The sequence below is a fragment of the Martes martes genome (genome assembly GCF_963455335.1).
Source record: "Martes martes genome assembly, chromosome: Y".
Classification (NCBI taxonomy): Eukaryota; Metazoa; Chordata; class Mammalia; order Carnivora; family Mustelidae; genus Martes; species Martes martes.
In genome coordinates this window covers 17,346,944-17,362,150 of record NC_137907.1, presented here as the reverse complement: position 1 = coordinate 17,362,150, position 15,207 = coordinate 17,346,944, and the positions used below count along the sequence as shown (strand labels likewise).

The following is a 15,207-nucleotide window of genomic DNA, read 5'->3' as shown; positions in this document are numbered from 1 at the left end:
AAAAGGCCCTTCCCCCAAAAGAGAGACTGGAAGAATGGGTGAATGATAAGCGTATTTCCTACAGGACTGTAAAACTTCAGTGCCAGAGAGCTCCATGTGTTCCTTCATGACTCCCTTATACTTCAAGCTAAAATTTTAGATTTTTTAGTTTCTGTTCTTATTCTTTTTTTTAATCACATATATTTTTAGAGATTTATGCCCCATATTAGCCGTTTTTCACTCTGTCCAATTTTATCATGATATATGTATGTTCTGACTTCTTTGCAATTTTGGGATATAGTGTCTTCTAACACACAGACCAAAATCAAGCAGAAATAGGCAGATCACTGTACTGTGTCCACTCAAGAGATTATAATCTCTCTGTGCATTCCTACCCTGTTTTTTTCTTTTTTCTTTTTTTTCCTTTTCCCCTTTTTTATTGTTTTGGATCGTCTTGGCTTTAATGGCAAATCTGTGGTAGCTTTCAACCACTTCAGGTTTTTTCTAAGGTGCATATAGCTTGAGGTTTGGTTGATATTTTGGATTCTGCTCATTTTCTCAGCTGTCCCTCAACAGAATGACTAGGAGGAGGAACTCTCAACAAAGAAAAGAACCAGAGACAATGTCCTCTCTTACAGATCTAAACAAGATCTAAGTGGATATAAGCAAGATGTCAGAGATAGACTTCAGGATAGCAATCATAAAGTCAATAGCTAGGATTGAAAAGAGCAACAGTGACAATATAGAATCTCTCAGGGCAGAAGTGAGATCTAATCAGGCAAAACTTAAAAAGTTAAAAAAAAAACTTTAGAAAAACTTAAAAACTTAAAAAAAAAACCTAAAAAAAATCAGGCAAAAACTTAAAAAAAAATCCAGTCAAAACTGGATACTCTGATAGCCAAGGTAAATGAGACAGAAGAATGAATTAGTGATCTAGAAGATAAGCTGATAGAAAGTAAGCAAGCTGAGGAAGATAGAGATCGGCAGCTAGAAGCCCATGAGAACAGACTTAGAGAAATCAATGGCACCATGAAATGTTCCAATGTCAGAATTATTGGCATCCCTGAGATGATGTAGAGAGAGAGAGGACCAGAAGGTATAGTTGAGCAAATCATAGCTGAGAATGTCCCTAATCTGAGGAACGAAACAAGCAGTTGTGGCCAAGAGGCAGAGAGGCTTCTCCCCTACCCAAGATCAATAAAAATAGATCAATACCCCAGCATATACTAGTAAAACTTTCAAATCTTAGAGCCAAGGAAGCTATCCTGAGACATTTAAGGGGAATGATTTCTTCCATACAGAAGAAGGAAAATCAGAATAACATCAGACCTATCCACAAAGACCTGACAAGGCAGTACAGGCTGGCAAGACATTGTCAGGGTACTAAATGGAAAGAACATGCGGCCAAGAATACTTTATCCAGCAAAGCTGTAATTCAGAATGGAAGGAGAAAAAGCCTCCAGGACCAGCAGAAACTGAAAGAATATGTGACCATCAAGCCCCCCTGCAAGATTCTACAAAAGAAGAAATACTGCAAAAGTAATATAGAGCAGAAATTAAAAGAGACAATCTATAGAAACAGGGATGCTACAGGCAATATGATGGCACTAAATTAATATCTTTCAGTGGTTAATATGAATGGACTGAATGGTCCCATCAAGAGACACAGGGTTTCAGATTGGATAAAAAGACAAGACCCATCCATATGCTGTCTATAAGAGACTCATTTTGTACCTCAAGAGATCTCCAAATTGAAAGTGAAGGGATGGAGAACCATTTATCATGCCACCAGACCTCAAAAGAAAGCTGGGGGAGCGACTCATATCAGACAAATTAGATTTTAAACCAAAGATGGTAGTAAGATATGCAGAGGGACACTATATCATGTTTAAAGGGTCTATCCAAAAAGAAAATCTTAACAATTGTAAAAATCTACGCTCCTAACACAGGAGTAACCAACTGCATAAACTGACTAATACCTAAAATAAAGAATCATATTGATAATAATACATTAATAATAGGAGACTTCAACAGTCCACTCACAGCAATAGATCATCTAAACAAAAGATCAACAGAGAAACAAGACCTTTGAATGACACATTGTACCAGATGGACTTGATCAATATATACAAAACATTCTGTCCTAAAACAACAGAATACTCATTCTTCTTGAGTGCACACAGAACTTTCTCCAGAATAGATCACATACTGGGTCACAATTCAGATCTCAACCAATGCCAAAAGACTGAAATTATTTCCTCCATATTTTCAGACCACAATGCTCTAAAACTGGAACTCAACCATAAGAAAAATTTTGGAGGGACCAGAAATACTTGGAGGTTAAAAGAACATCCTGCTAAAGAATGAATGTATCAGCCAGGAAATTAAAGAGAAACTTAGACAATTCATGCACATCAATAAAAACAAAAACACAATGGTTCAGAACCTATGGGATGCTGCAAAGGCAGTCCTTAAAGGGAAGTACACAGACATCCAAGTCTCATTCAAAAAGTTAGAAAAATCCCCAATGCACAAGCTAAACTTACATTTAAAGATGCTGGAGAAAGAACAGCAAGTAACGGCTAACCAAGCAGGAGAAGAGAAATAATAAAGATTAGAGCAGAAATCAATGAAGTAGAAACTAGAACAGTAGAATAGATCAACGAAACTAGGAACTGCTTCTTTGAAAGAATTAAAAAGATCTTTAAACCTCTGGCCAAATTTATCCAAAAGATAAAAGAAAGGACCCAGATTAATAAAATAATAAATGAAAGAGGAGAAATCACAACCAAAACCAAGGAAATAGAGAGCATTATTATAACTTAATACCGGCATATGCCCGCCCACTATATGCCAATAAACTAGGCAATCTGGAAGAAAGGAATGTTTTCCTGGATGCTTATAAACTACCAAGACTCAAACAGGAAGAAACAGATAATCTGAACAGACCAATAACCAGCAAGGTAGTTGAAACAGTAATCAAAATCAAAATCAAGATTCCAGGGCCAGATGGCTTCACAAGGGAATTCTACCAAACATTTAAAGAAGAAATCATACCTATTCTACTGAAGCTGTTTAAAAAAAAAAAAAAGAAATGAAAGGAAAACTTCTAATCTCATTCTATGAGGCCAGCATTACCCTGATCCCAAAACCAGGCAAAGACCCCCATCAAAAAGGAGAATTAAAGACCAATATCCCTCATGAATATGGATGCCAAGATTCTCAGCAAGATCGAGCCAATAGGATCCAATATTACATTAAAAAGATTATTCACCATGACCAGGTGGTATTTATTACTGGGGTGCAAGGGTGGTTTAACATTTGCAAATCAGAGTGATAGAGCACATTAACAAAAAAAGGGACAAGAACCCTATGATCCTCTTAATTGATGCAGAAAATGCATTTGAAAAATACAGCATCTTTTTTTGATTAAAACTCTTCAGAGTGTAGGGATAGAGAAAACATACCTCAATATCATAAAAGCCGCCTATGAAGAGCCCACATCAAACATCTTTCTCAGTGGAGAAAAACTGAGAGCTTTTCCCTTAAGGTCAGGAACATGACAGCATGCCCACTCTCACCACTATAGTTCTACATAGTAGTAGGAGCCTAGCCTCAGCAATTAGACAACAAAGAAATAAAAGGTGTTCAAATTGGCAAAGAAGAAGTCAAACTCTAAATCTTTGCAGGCGATATTATACTTTATGTGGAAAACCCAAAAGATTCCACCCCAAAATTTCTATAACTTACATAGCAATTCAGTAATGTGGCTGGATACAAAGTCATTGCACAAAAATCAGTTGCATTTCTATACACTAACAATGTGACTGAAGAAAGAGAAATTCAGGAATTGATTCCATTTACAATAGCACCAAAACCCATAAGATACCTAGGAATAAACTAACCAAAGAAATAAAAGATCTATACTCCTACAGCACTTAAAGAGAAATTGAGGAAGACAGAAAAAGATGGAAAAGCAGTCCTTGCTCATGGATTGGAAGAATAAACATTGTGAAAATGTCCATGCTGCCCAGAGCAATCTGCACATTCAAGTAATCCCTATCAAAATACCGTGGACATTTTTCACAGAGCTGGAACAAACAACCCTAACGTTTGTAGGGAACCAGAAAAGACTCCAAATTCCCAGGGGAATGTTGAAAAAGAAAACCAAAGCTGGGGCATCATATGCCTGATTGCCAAGTTATATTACAAAGCTGTGATCACCAAGACAGCACAGTATTGGCAGAAAAACTGACACAGACCAGTGGAACAGAATAAAATCTCCAGAAATGAACTCTCAGCTCCGTGGTGAACTAAACTGACAAATCAGGAAACAAATATCCAATGGCAAAAAGATAGTCTCTTCAGTAAGTGGTGCTGGGAAAACTGGGCAGCCACATGCAGAAGAATGAAACTGGACCATTTTTTTTTATACCATACAAAATATAAACTCAAAATGGATGAAAGACCTCTGTGAGACTGGAATCCATCAAAATCCTAGAGAAGAACATAAGCAGTAACCTCTTTCAAGACATGTCTCCATAGGCAGACAGGGAGATCCCACCGTATGGGAGATTTTTGCACATGACATATCAGGTAAAGGGCTGATATCTAAGATCTTTAAGAACTTCTGAAACTCAACACCTAAAAACCAAATAAGCCAGTCAGTAAGTGCATGGGAAATATGAATAGACACTTCCCCAAAGAAGACATGCAAATGGCTCATAGACATATGAACAAATGTTCTACATCATTTGGGATCAGGGAACTACAAATCAAAACCACAGAGAGATACCACCTTATACCAGTTAGAATGACAAAAATTAACAAGTCAGGAAATGAGAAATGTTAGAGAGGATGCAGATAAAAGGGACCCTTCCTACACTGTTGGTGGGAATGCAAGCTGGTACAGCCACTCTGGAAAACAGCATGGATGTTCCTCAAGACATTGAGAATAAAGCTATCCTATGACTCAGCAGTTGCAACACTAGGTATTTATCCCAAAGATACAGAGGTAGTGAAAAAAGGGGCATGTGCACCCCAACGTTCATAGCAGCAGTGTCCACAACCGGCAAACTGCGGAAAGAGCCAAAACATCCTTGCACAGATGAATGGATAAAGATGTGGTTCGTATACATAGTGGAATATTATTCAGCCACTGGAAGGAATGAATACTCACCATGCATTGACATGGATGGAAGTGGAGAGGATTATGTTAAGTGAAATAAGTCAGGGAAAGCAAATTATCATATGGTTTCACTCATATGTGGTACATATGTAATAGCCCAGAGGACCATAGGGGAAGGGAGGGAAATCCAAAGGGGAGAAATCAGGGGGAGAGATGAACCATGAGAGACTGTGGACCCTGAGAAACAATCTGGGGGTTTGAAAGGGGAGGATGGTGGGGGATGGAGTCACTGGGTGATGGGTATAGAGGAGGGCACTTGCTGTGATGAGCCCTGGGTGTTACACTTAATAAATGAATCACTGAATACTGCACCAAGAACTAATTTTGTACACTACAGTGGCTATCTGAATATAATAATACAAAACCTATTTAAGAAAATAGAGCTACCCTATGACCTAGCAATTGCACTACTTTGTAGTTTGTAGCCCAAAGATACAGATGTAGTGAAAAGAAGGATACATGCACCTCATGTTCACAGCAGCAATGTCCACAATAGCCAAACTGTGGAAAGAGCCAAGATGCCCTTCAGCAGACGAATGGATAAAGAAGATGTGGTCCATATATACAGTGGAATATTACTCAGCCATCAGAAAGGACGAATACCCACCATTTGCATCAACATGGGTGGGACTGACTGGAGGAGATTATGCTGAGTGAAATAAGCAGAGAAAGTCAATTATCATGGTTTCATTCATATGTGGAATATAAGGAATAGTGCAGAAAATTGAAGGGGAAGGGAGAGAAAACTGAATGGGAAGAAATCAGAGAGGGAGGAAAACCATGAGAGACTCTGGACTCCAGGAGATGGATTGACAGTCACAGAATGGAGGGAGGTAGGGGAATGGGTAACTGTGTGATTAAAAATATGTAAATAATGTTCAGCCCCCCCCAAAGATAATTAATATTAACAAAGAAAAGAAAAAAGGGTGAGTTTCCCAATAACAGACCACATCCCAGAAGAAAAGATCTAGTAAAAATCAGGGGCCTTTAGCAAGGGGAAACAACTGGTACTGGAACAACTGAGTATCCACATGTGAAAGATAAATGATGTTGGACCTCTCCTTCTTATCATATACAGAAATTAACTTGAAATAAATCAAATGCCATTGGAGAGCTGAAACTATGAAAATTTTAGAAGGAAGCATAGGCATAAATCTTCTTGACCTTGGACTATACAGTGGTTTTTCTGATATGGCATACAAAGCACCAGCAAAAAAAGAAAAAATAGGTGTCTTTCACATTATCAAAATTAAAAACTTTTGTGTTACAGAGGACATCATAAGAAAGTGAAGACAATCCACAGAATGGGAATAAATTTTTTACAGATCATATCTGTGGTAAAGGACCTGCATCTAGAATACACAAAGAACTCAGGCTACTCAGAAATTAAAAGAGAAGTAAGGCAATTAGAAATGAGCAAAGGATTGGGATGCCTTAGTGGCTTAGTCAGTTAAGCCTCTGCTTTCAGCTAAGGTCATGATCTAAGGGTCCTGGGATTGAGCCCCACATTGAGCTCCCTGCTTATTTGGGGAGTGTACTTCTCTCTGTCCCTGTGCTCCTCCTGATTGTGTGCTGTCTCTCACTCTGCTCTCTCTCTCAATTAAATACAATCTTTAAAAAAAAAAATGAGCAAAGTATCCGAATAGACATTTCTCTAAAGAAGACATCCAGGTGGCCAACAGACACATGAGAAGATGCTCAGCATCACTTATCATCAGGGAAATTCAAATCAATACTGCAATGAGATATTACCACACTGCTACTAGAATGATGTAAGCAGAAAGATAATAACAAGTGGTGGTAAGGGTTTTGTCTCGGCCGAGGGGCAAGGGAATGCTAAAGAAGACGAGAGGGACACCAGAATGATTATCCACAGAGTGCCACATAGCGTTTATTAGTTCATTCTTTTATAAGTTTACTTAATCACAGCAATGTGACTTGACCTTGGCTACTATTTCTGGGCTGCTGAGCTTGTGCTAACAAAAGCCAGAGTGTCCTGGTTCAAGGTTGTATAAGATAAACAGGGCTGTGTTACCGTAAGAGAAACACAGTCATGTTGTTGGCAATGCCAAACCGCAGACCTTGTTACTCTGCCAATCAGGAAAAGATGCAGGCAGCCGTTTATAGACTGTGCACCTGATGCAGTGTCCTGGCTGAAGGGGCTCTGAGAACCTTTGCTCAATCAGGTTGGTGACCTGAGAGCCTTTTGCTCGATCAGATTAACCCCTTTCAGGCACAGGGCTCACCACAGGGTTTGGAGAAACTGGAACCCTCATCTGCTGGTCGGAATGTAAAATGGTACAGCTGCTTTGGAAACAATCTGGCAGTTTTTCAAAAAGTAAAAGAGTTACTAAATGACTCAGCAATTCTACTCATAGATATATAATCAAAAGAAATGAAAAGATGTGTTTGCAAAAACTTGTATAAATATATATTTAAAGCAGCATTATTATATTATTATATATTAGTTATATATGTTATATATAATATAATATATTACATTATTGTATATTATCTCCAGCTAAAGAAGTAGAACTCCTGTATTAATAAATTATGAATGGGTAAACAAAATGTGCTACATATATCCAGAGAGAAGTAATACCTATAAAATGGTTTGAAGTACTAATACATGTTCAGTATGGATGACCATAGAAAACATTATGCTAGGTAAAAAAGCAAATAACGAAAGGTCAGTGTGATTCTGTACACATGAAATGTCCAGAATAGGTAAACCTATATGGAAAGTAGATTCATGGTTGCTGAGGACTAGAGGAGTTTGGGCAGGGGCGGGGGACGGGTAGTAGTGGGAAGGTGACTGCTAAGGGAAACAGGGTTTCCTTTGAGAGTAAGGAAAATATTCTAAAATTGAATGTATTGATTCTGCGAATTTATTAAAAACCATAGAGTTGTATACTATAAATGGGTACAATGTATGGTAGGTGAGTTATATCTCAATAAAGGTATTACCTATTCCCCCATCCTCCCAGTATAAAACAGGAATCAGGAGCCTGTTTTACTCTATAGGGACACTATATCTGTTGTATCAGTGCAATTGTTCTAGAGTTCCTTTCACCCTTAGAAGTGTCTTGGTTTATATGATAAATTTATATCACTCTATCACTATGTGACATCAGGGAGGTAGCTTTGCCCTTCCCCTGAGGCTTCACTTTCCCCATCTATAAAACAAGGTTTATCCAATTCTGATCATCTTTGACCTTAGTACTATAGTTCCCAGAAGCTCCACTTTAGAAATTTTAACATTCTGCTCAGTTGGTCATAGGGCTTTGCAGTGCTTTGGAAGATAAACCTAAATTAACAAAGAGTCAAAGCCTTGGGCCAGTATAGATCTCTGGTCCCAGGAAACGGAGGCAAGACAAAGACCAATTTCTGAGTTTACCCATTCCTGAAATTCAGATTTCCCCATAGCTGGGTTACTAATAAAGGCTATCCAACCATTCCAATGCAGGCAGAATGCTCTAAATACACCCTTCACCCTCCCCCCACAAAGATAAACATTTAAATGGGGCCCCTCACATAAAATAGGAATTCCCTAGGAAACTTGTCAAGTTTGACACTGGTTAATGAAGTTCTTGTCTAAATACAAGTTGGTTAAGTCCATCCAAAGGGGCCTGATGTGATTGTGATGGTCATCCGATCATACAGTGGAATGCTTATTTCCTAGGTGTCTTTAGCCATGATTGTTTAGGAAATAAAATTATATAAAAGGAGCTTAAAAATTATTTTGTTCTCATCCCCTTTATACTTGTGAGAATGTACCTGATAAAAGTTGTTATAGCCTCTCACTTTCCTTCTCCATCTCCCTTCCCAAGGCCACCTAGGTCTGTTTGGTGGGTTGTCCACATGCATCATGGTGTCTCCATTACCAGTACACACATGTGAGCCCATCTCTGGGTTTTGCATCAGGAAGTCCTTGGAAAAAATTGAATGTGAAAGAAGAAGGCATAGAATAAATCTCATTCCCATCAACCCATCTATGAACCAGAAAGATGGATGCTCACCAGGCTCACTGAGAAGGGAAACCATCATGAAGACAGAGTAGTAATGAACTGTCTACATAAGTCAGAACTCCTGGTCACAAAGCCAGTTATCAGAGATGGTAAAGAAGGTTGGGGGTGAGGCAGAGCTTTCCCTGAATGTGGGGGAGTATTGAGAAAGAATCACTATAGTGGTATGAAAGTAGCCAGTGCACTAGGCTCCAATAAGAAAATGAGTTCTTTCAGAGAATATGCTCCCGCTGTTTGCTTCTTTTGGATGGCAGGACTGGGAAAGGTAAAAAAAAACCATTCAAAAGCTGGAGTCTAATAGGAAGAAAAGAGGAGTCATCGGTTTTCTGCATGCCAGATACTGCATCCAGTTTTAGCTGATATTAGTCTGTGGTTTTCATACACAAGGCAAAGTCCTTTGTAGCTACAGTTTGCCAGGCGATACCTCAGGTTACAGTGGTGCTATTTCTAATTTCTACATCCTAGGGAACTGATGGGGTTGAGTTGTATGCTCTACCTTACGTGCTCTACTTCTGCTCAGAGGCCACATTTTAGGATTAGTGGTAGCCATCATTGTTCTTACTTTTAAGGTACTGAGGAGGAGATAGTACTGATCTTGGAAATTCTGCACCATCTTGTTGCTCAAAATCATGTGGATGCTTGTGGGGCCCTGCCAGTAGAGTAAGGTGGGTGCGCTGTGGGTAGATGCTATACCAGTTGGCAGTCTTCTCAAACAACTCCAGAGTGGTAAGCTCTTTCAAGAAGATGACATTATACACACACAAACTGCTGTCTCAGTCACAAATCCAACTTCTGTGGGGAGCTCGGTTCTTCCAACTCCTGATGGATGTAAATGGTCATCACTTTCTGGCCTTCGATGGCACTGAAGAGCCAGATGCCATATACAGATCTGGAGCAAATCATCTCAGGACACCTTCAGCAAGTTAAGCATCCTGGAAGGTGGTGAAGAGCTAGCAGAACTGTGAGAAACTATTGTGGTGTGACTACTTCTGGATGTCCTGGATCAAGGCCGACAGAAGCTGATGATCATTGCCCAGTCGCAACATCTCCACTTGTGGGTTAAAGAGCTATTTCCCTCACCAAGGCTGAAGTTGTTCAGCCTTGGGGACTGGGCACTCTTCACATGGTAGGTTATGCAGGCAAGAGGGAGCATTCTGTGAGAATGATGACCCAGTAGGTTGGCTGGTACTTCCCTTGGATGTTTCTTTTCTCCATCTTTTATGGGTCAGTATTCTGTTTCCCGTCAGCTCCATTTGGCTAGACCACTGTGATCTTGTAGCTGGCCAAGTGCATGTGCTTGTATACTCCACATTTTTCTGCTGAAATGTGTCAGTCTGTACTGGGAAACGCATTCCTTTCTTATCACCCAGCTTCCTCAGGGTTAACTCTGTTATAACTCTGATATGATGCACCTGAGTGAATTCAGGGTCTCTCTTTCAAGTGTCCTACAAACATCTGACTATGTTCAGCTGGGTCAGGCTAACCCTGGGGTCCAAGAGAGAGTGGAATATGCATGTCCAGGATTTAGTTCCCAGTTTCCATCATGGTTTCTCCAGCTACTGGTGCTTTGAGTGCTGTGGTTTGCCGTTGTGGGAAATTACTGGGATAATGCTCTTGACATATTTTGCATTTAGATATTGAAAGTCTTCCAACTCTGACCCTCTTGCTTGAAATGGTCAGAAGGAGCACCTCATACAGGTAGCTGCTAGAGTAGTGCTGGCTGTATCACTGAGACTATGTGTGACAGAACAGCCTGGCTACAAATTTTGCCCACTGTGACCCAAGCTTGGCAGTGAACTGCTTGTAGGCAAGGAAAATTTCTTACTATCCCTTAGAAGCCATGGAAGGAACCCCCCCCCCATGCTCATATATATATTTTTCAATTTTTACTATGGCCACATTTTATGCTGGCCTTAAAATGTGTTTTAATTAATTACCTGTTATATATAATTTTTTTCGTATTGTAAAAAAACTGAGTCACCTTTGCATACAGTGTTTTCTAGATATAAGTGCAAAATGAAATTTTAGAATCAAAGACAATGGAGATTTTTAATTAGTCGGTAACACTTAAGATTGTACCCATTTTTTAGTTTTACCAGTCTCAGGTAAGGATCTATCTCTGCAAATAAATCACACCCTTTGCATCACTAACTTAATATTGAACTGGAGACTTAAGTTAATCTTGCCCAAATCCTGTTTGTTTGACATTGACCATGGGTAGAGAAACACTTGTCCAGTAGCTGAGCTTCACCTGCCCCCATTCGGTCTGGAAGGACCTTGCTGCTGGCCGATCTTGCTGGCTGCACTGCACGCTCCAGGGCCGTCTCAGTATGTATGCTCACAGCCGCCGTCCCCGCAGCTCTGCAGGTCCTCCCTGGCCAAGCTCATGGCCTGCACCTCCCTGGATCTGGAGCTGGATCTCCAGGCCTCCAGAATGCGCCAGAGGCAGCTGAACGAGGAGATCTGCACCCTGCGGGAACTGAAGCAGCGGTTAGAAGACGCGCAGCTCCGAGGCCAGACTGACCTCCCACACTGGGTGCTGCGGGAAGAGCGGTTCCAGAGCGTGCTGAAGGAAGCTGAGAGGCAGGTAAGAGGCTGTTCATGTGGCACCAATACATGCCTTTTTTTTTTTTTTAATTTAAAAACACTTAGTTAACATATGTGAATAGTTTCAGGGGTATAATTCAGTGATTTATCAGTTGCGTATAATACCCAGTGCTCAGCCCATTGGGTGCCCTCCTTAATGCCCATCTCCCATTTTCCCGATTGCCCCCACCTACCTCCCCTCTGGTAACCCTCAGTTTGTTTCCTATGGTTAAGACTCTTAATGGTTTGTCTCCGTCTCTGATTTCATCTTATTTTATTTTCCCTTCCCTTCCCTTGTGTTCATTTGTTTTCTTTCTTAAATTCCACGTATGTTGAAATCATATTGTGTTTGTCTTTCTCTGACTGACTTATTTAGCTTAGCCTAATACCATCTATGTTGTTGCAAATGACAGGATTTCATTCTTTTGAAGCCTGAGTAATATCCCATTGTGTGTATATACCACATCTTTGACCATTGTGGACAGTGCTGCTATGAACATTGGGGTGCAGGTGCCCCTTCAGATCACTACATTTGTATTTTTGGAGTAAATACCCAGTAGGGCTATTGCTGGGTTGTGGGGTAGCTCTGTTTTACAGAATGACTGTTCCAGCTTGCATTCCCACCAAGAGGGCAAGAGAGCTACTACCCTTTCTCCACATCCTGGCCCACACTTTTGTTTCCCAAGTTGTGTACTTAAGCCACTCTGAGTGGTGGGGAGTGGCATCTCCCTGTGGTATGATTTCTATTTTTGGAATGATGAGGGTGATGGAGCATTTCATCATGTGTTTGTTAGCCATTGGATGTGTGTTCTTTGGAGCAATGTGTGTTCATATCTTCTGCCCCTTTCTTGGCTGGAATTTTGCTGTGTAGGGTGTCTAGTTTGAGAGGGTTCTTACAGACTGTGGATACTAGTCCTTGATGGAATGTGTCATTTGGGGATCTCTTCTTCTATTCCAGAGGTTGCCTTTTAGCTTGGTTGATTGCTTCCTTGGCAATGCCCAACGCTTTCAACCCGATGACATCCCAGTCATTCATTTGTGCCTTTGTTTCCCTTGCCTCTGGAGATGTGTGGAGCAATATGTTGCTACAGCCCAGCTCAAAGTGGGTGCTGCCTGCCTTCTCCTTTAGGATGTTGCCAGATTCCTGTCTACCGTGTAGGTCTTTGGTCTGTTTTGAGTGGATTTCTGTGTATGGAGAAAGTGAGGGGTCCAGTGTCCTTCTTCTGCATGTGGCTGTTCTTCCAGCATTCCCACCACCGTTTGGGGAGGAGACTGTCTTTTGTCCATTGGATATTCATTCCCTCCTGCTCTGTCCAAGATTCCTTGACCAACAAGTGAAGGGTCCATGTCTGAGTTCTCCCTTCTGTTCCCTTGGTGCCAGGACCATACTGTCAATGACAGCTGTGTCACTAGCCTGAGGTCCCGAATTGGGATGCCTCTGGGTTTGGTGTTCTTTCTCCACTTTCCCTTGGCTCCTCGGGGGACTTGTCTGGTGCTTCCCTCTTTGGAGAAGCATTTGTCGCAGCTCTGTGAAAAATGCTGGTGTCACTTTCATAGGGATTCCTTTACCTGTGGACATCACTGTTGGTCGTGACTACACCCTGGGGATGGGATTTATTCTTCCAGTCCATGAGCATGGAAAGGGCTTCCAATTCTTTGTGTCTACCTAAGTTTCTCTCATAAGTGTCTCTAGTTTGGGGAGCACACCTCTTGGACCTCTTCACTGAGGCTTCCTCCTAGGTATCTTATGGCTTGGGTTGTAATTGGGAACAGGAGCAATTCCTTGAGGACTCTCTGGGCTGCTTCATTATGAGTGTGCAGAAATGGAAGCGACTTCTGTGTGTTGCTGTGTTACCCTGGACAGAGGTGAATTCCCAGACCAGTTCTGGCACATTTCATTCTCTTTTTATGCTTATAATTTTTATGGAGTCTTTTGGGTTTCTATATGGATTCTCAGGACATCTGCTGGGAGTGATCATGTGATTTCTTCTTTGCCAACTTGGATGCCTTTGATTTCTTTTGGTGGTCAGATGGCAGAAACTATGACTTAGGGAACTAGGAGGAATAAGAGTGGTGAGAGTGGACATGTCCCCATCGTGGTCCTGTCCTTTTCCTTATGGGGAATGCTCTCAGTGGTGCCCCATTGAGGAGGATATTAGCTGTGCGTCTTTTGTATGTAGACTTCAAGACGTTGACGTGGGTGCCCCCTACCTCTTCATAGTTGAGGGGTTTTATCGAGGAAGGATGCTGTATTTGGTCAAATGCTTTTTCTGCACCTATTGAGAGGATTATTTGATTCTTATCATTTCTTGTATTAATGCTGACCCAACTCTTTTGCAGCTTCCTCAGGTGAGGGACTGCTGGAAGGATCCCCAAGCCCTACTGCTGGTATTGGCACTCTCCACTTTGTGGTGGAATGTTGTGATGTCTGCAAGGGATGATCCCAGACACACTGGTAGCTCCTGGGAAGATTTGCTGTGGCCACGGTGTGTGTGGATGGGGCAGCCTTTCTCCCATGTAGGACCCCAGAGCTGGAAGTAGCGTTATTCCTTCTTCCTTAAAATTAGAAGTAAAAATGTCTCGTTCATCCAATGTTGCCATTCCAGACAAGACAGACCAAACTTGACTTCCATCAAGAACAGGCAACTGAGAAGATGCTGAAGAAGGCCTCCAGAGGGGTGCGCCGGCTGCGCAGGCAGAGCCACCAGGAGCCCATCCAAGTGCAGACCTTCAGGTAGGGAAGGCTGTAGGCCCACCTCCTTGCTTGCTTTTTACTGTCTTGCCATTATCATTATAAAAAGTAAAGTAAATATTAAAAAAAAAAAAAAGTTGAGAACAGAACAGGAATTCTCGTTCCTGTTAGCATTTGGTGTTTTCTTATCTTTTAAAAAAGTTATCATTTATGTTTAATTTTGCATTTAGCTTTTAAGAATGAAAATACCAGATGTTGCTACATAATCTGTTATTTTTTTCATGACTGTAGTTTCATGTAGTAAATATAATTTGCTTATGTAGCTACTTTTTTCCAAACGTTTGCCATTGTATTTAACAGTGATTTACACATGTAAATATATGTACCACCTTTGCCCTTTTAAATTAACTTTTGATTGGACATACTATACATACATGTATATATAGCATATATATAACTGTCCTTATTTTATAAATATAAGTTAATTATATATGAATATAGTGAATATATGAATATAATATATGAATATAGTGAGTTATCATAAACATTACAAGAATCAAAACATTATCAGCATTCCCAAATCCTGAAGATATTTTTTTAACCACTATCAATAATTTTAGTAACATAAATGGGCTTTGATTTTTTTTTAATGTAATTGGAACTACACAGTTATAGCTGTACTCTTTTGTGCTTTACTTTTGCCTTTATGTTTTTTTGTACCTTTAATTTTTATGTCT

General features: G+C 40.5%; 1 protein-coding gene across 1 annotated transcript in view; it reads left to right on the top strand.

Annotated features, from left to right (window-relative positions):
- The window catches only part of WWC3 (WWC family member 3), a 184,534-nt gene that overhangs the window by 167,535 nt on the left and 1,792 nt on the right, over positions 1-15,207 (top strand). Inside the window, exons 21-22 of the mRNA XM_080795962.1 lie at positions 11,552-11,779; positions 14,385-14,512. Coding sequence (XP_080652088.1) covers positions 11,552-11,779; positions 14,385-14,512 — 356 coding nt within the window. The remainder of the gene's footprint in view (positions 1-11,551; positions 11,780-14,384; positions 14,513-15,207) is intronic.